This window comes from Manacus vitellinus, unplaced genomic scaffold (genome assembly GCF_001715985.3).
Source record: "Manacus vitellinus isolate BGI_N305 unplaced genomic scaffold, ASM171598v3 scaffold_532_pilon, whole genome shotgun sequence".
Classification (NCBI taxonomy): Eukaryota; Metazoa; Chordata; class Aves; order Passeriformes; family Pipridae; genus Manacus; species Manacus vitellinus.
The window spans coordinates 11778-13313 of NW_021940630.1; the positions used below are offsets into that span (position 1 = coordinate 11778).

The following is a 1536-nucleotide window of genomic DNA, read 5'->3' on the forward strand; positions in this document are numbered from 1 at the left end:
TGAAGATGTGCTCCATGCTCTCGGCGTCGTAGAACGACACCTCCTCGCCCTCGTAGTCCAGGCAGACCCGCACCCTGCCCAGCTTCCTGCCGGGGCTCAGCGGCGTCCGCTGCGGCGACGTCACGGCCCAGTAGCGGCCCCCGTTCTGCTGCACGGCCCAGATGCCCTCCTCGGGGGAGAACTGGGTCAGGCCCTTCCTGCGGACCGACTCCAGGGCCACGCCGAAGGCCCAGCCGTCCGAGGGCCCCACCTCCACCTCCCAGTAGTGGCGGCCCGAGCGGAAGCCGCGCGAGGCGAGGACGCGCGAGTTGGTGTCGAAGCGCTTGGGGTTGTCGGGCAGGTCCTGCTTGCGGCAGCCCATGCGGACGCTCTTGAGGTCGGCCGAGAGGATCAGCAGGTGGTTGGCGGAGTCGGGGTCCAGGGTCAGCTCCTCTGGTGGGGAAGAGGGGGTTTGGAGAGACGGGGAGATGGAGATGAGGGGGTGGTTGGGCACGTCCGAGCTCAGTGTTCACAGCCAAGGAGCAATAACCTCATTGCCAAGCTCGGTGATCAACCCCAAACCTCAATGATCAACCCCAAACCTCAGTGATCAACCCCAAACCTCATTAACCACATCCCAAACCTCAATGTTCACACCTAAACCTCAACGATCAACCCCAAACCTCAATGATCAACCCCAAACCTCAATGTTCACACCCAAACCTCAATAATCAACCCCAAACCTCAATAATGAACCCCAAACCTCATTAACCACATCCCAAACCTCAATGTTCACATCCAAACCTAAATGATCAACCCCAAACCTCAATGATCAACCCCAAACCTAAATGATCACACCCAAAGATCAATAACCCTGTTCCCAAGCTCAGTGATCAACCCCAAAGCTCAATGATCAACCCCAAACCACAGTAATCAACCCCAAACCTCAGTGATCAACCCCAAACCTCAGTGATCAACCCCAAACTTTAATATTCACATCCAAACCTCAATATTCACACCCAAATCTCAATATTCACACCCAAACCTCAATGATCAACCCCAAACCTCAGTGTTCATACCCAAAGATCAATAACCCTGTTCCCAAGCTCAGTGATCAACCCCAAACCTCAATGATCAACCCCAAACTTTAATATTCACATCCAAACCTCAATATTCAGACCTAAATCTCAATATTCACACCCAAACCTCAATGATCAACCCCAAAGCTCAGTGTTCACACCCAAACCTCAATAATCAACCCCAAACCCCAATAATCAACCCCAAACCTCAATGATCAACCCCAAACTTTAATATTCACATCCAAACCTCAATATTCAGACCCAAATCTCAATATTCACACCCAAACCTCAATGATCAACCCCAAACCTCATTAACCATATCCTGACCTCAATGATCAACTCCAAACCTCAATAATCAACCCCAACCTCAATGATCAACCCCAAACCTCAATATTCACACCCAAACCTCAATAATGAACCCCAAACCTCAATATTTAACCCCAAACCTCACTAATCACCCCCAAACCTCATTAACCCC

General features: G+C 51.3%; 1 protein-coding gene across 1 annotated transcript; it reads right to left on the reverse strand.

Moving 5' to 3' along the window:
- Position 1: 1 nt before the first annotated feature.
- On the reverse strand, positions 2–500 carry LOC108641177 (E3 ubiquitin-protein ligase TRIM7-like; the record flags this gene model as incomplete). Its single annotated transcript, XM_029963120.1, has 1 exon — positions 2–500. A coding segment is annotated over one exon (499 nt), but the record flags the coding sequence as incomplete, so codon positions are not given.
- Positions 501–1536: the final 1036 nt, after the last annotated feature.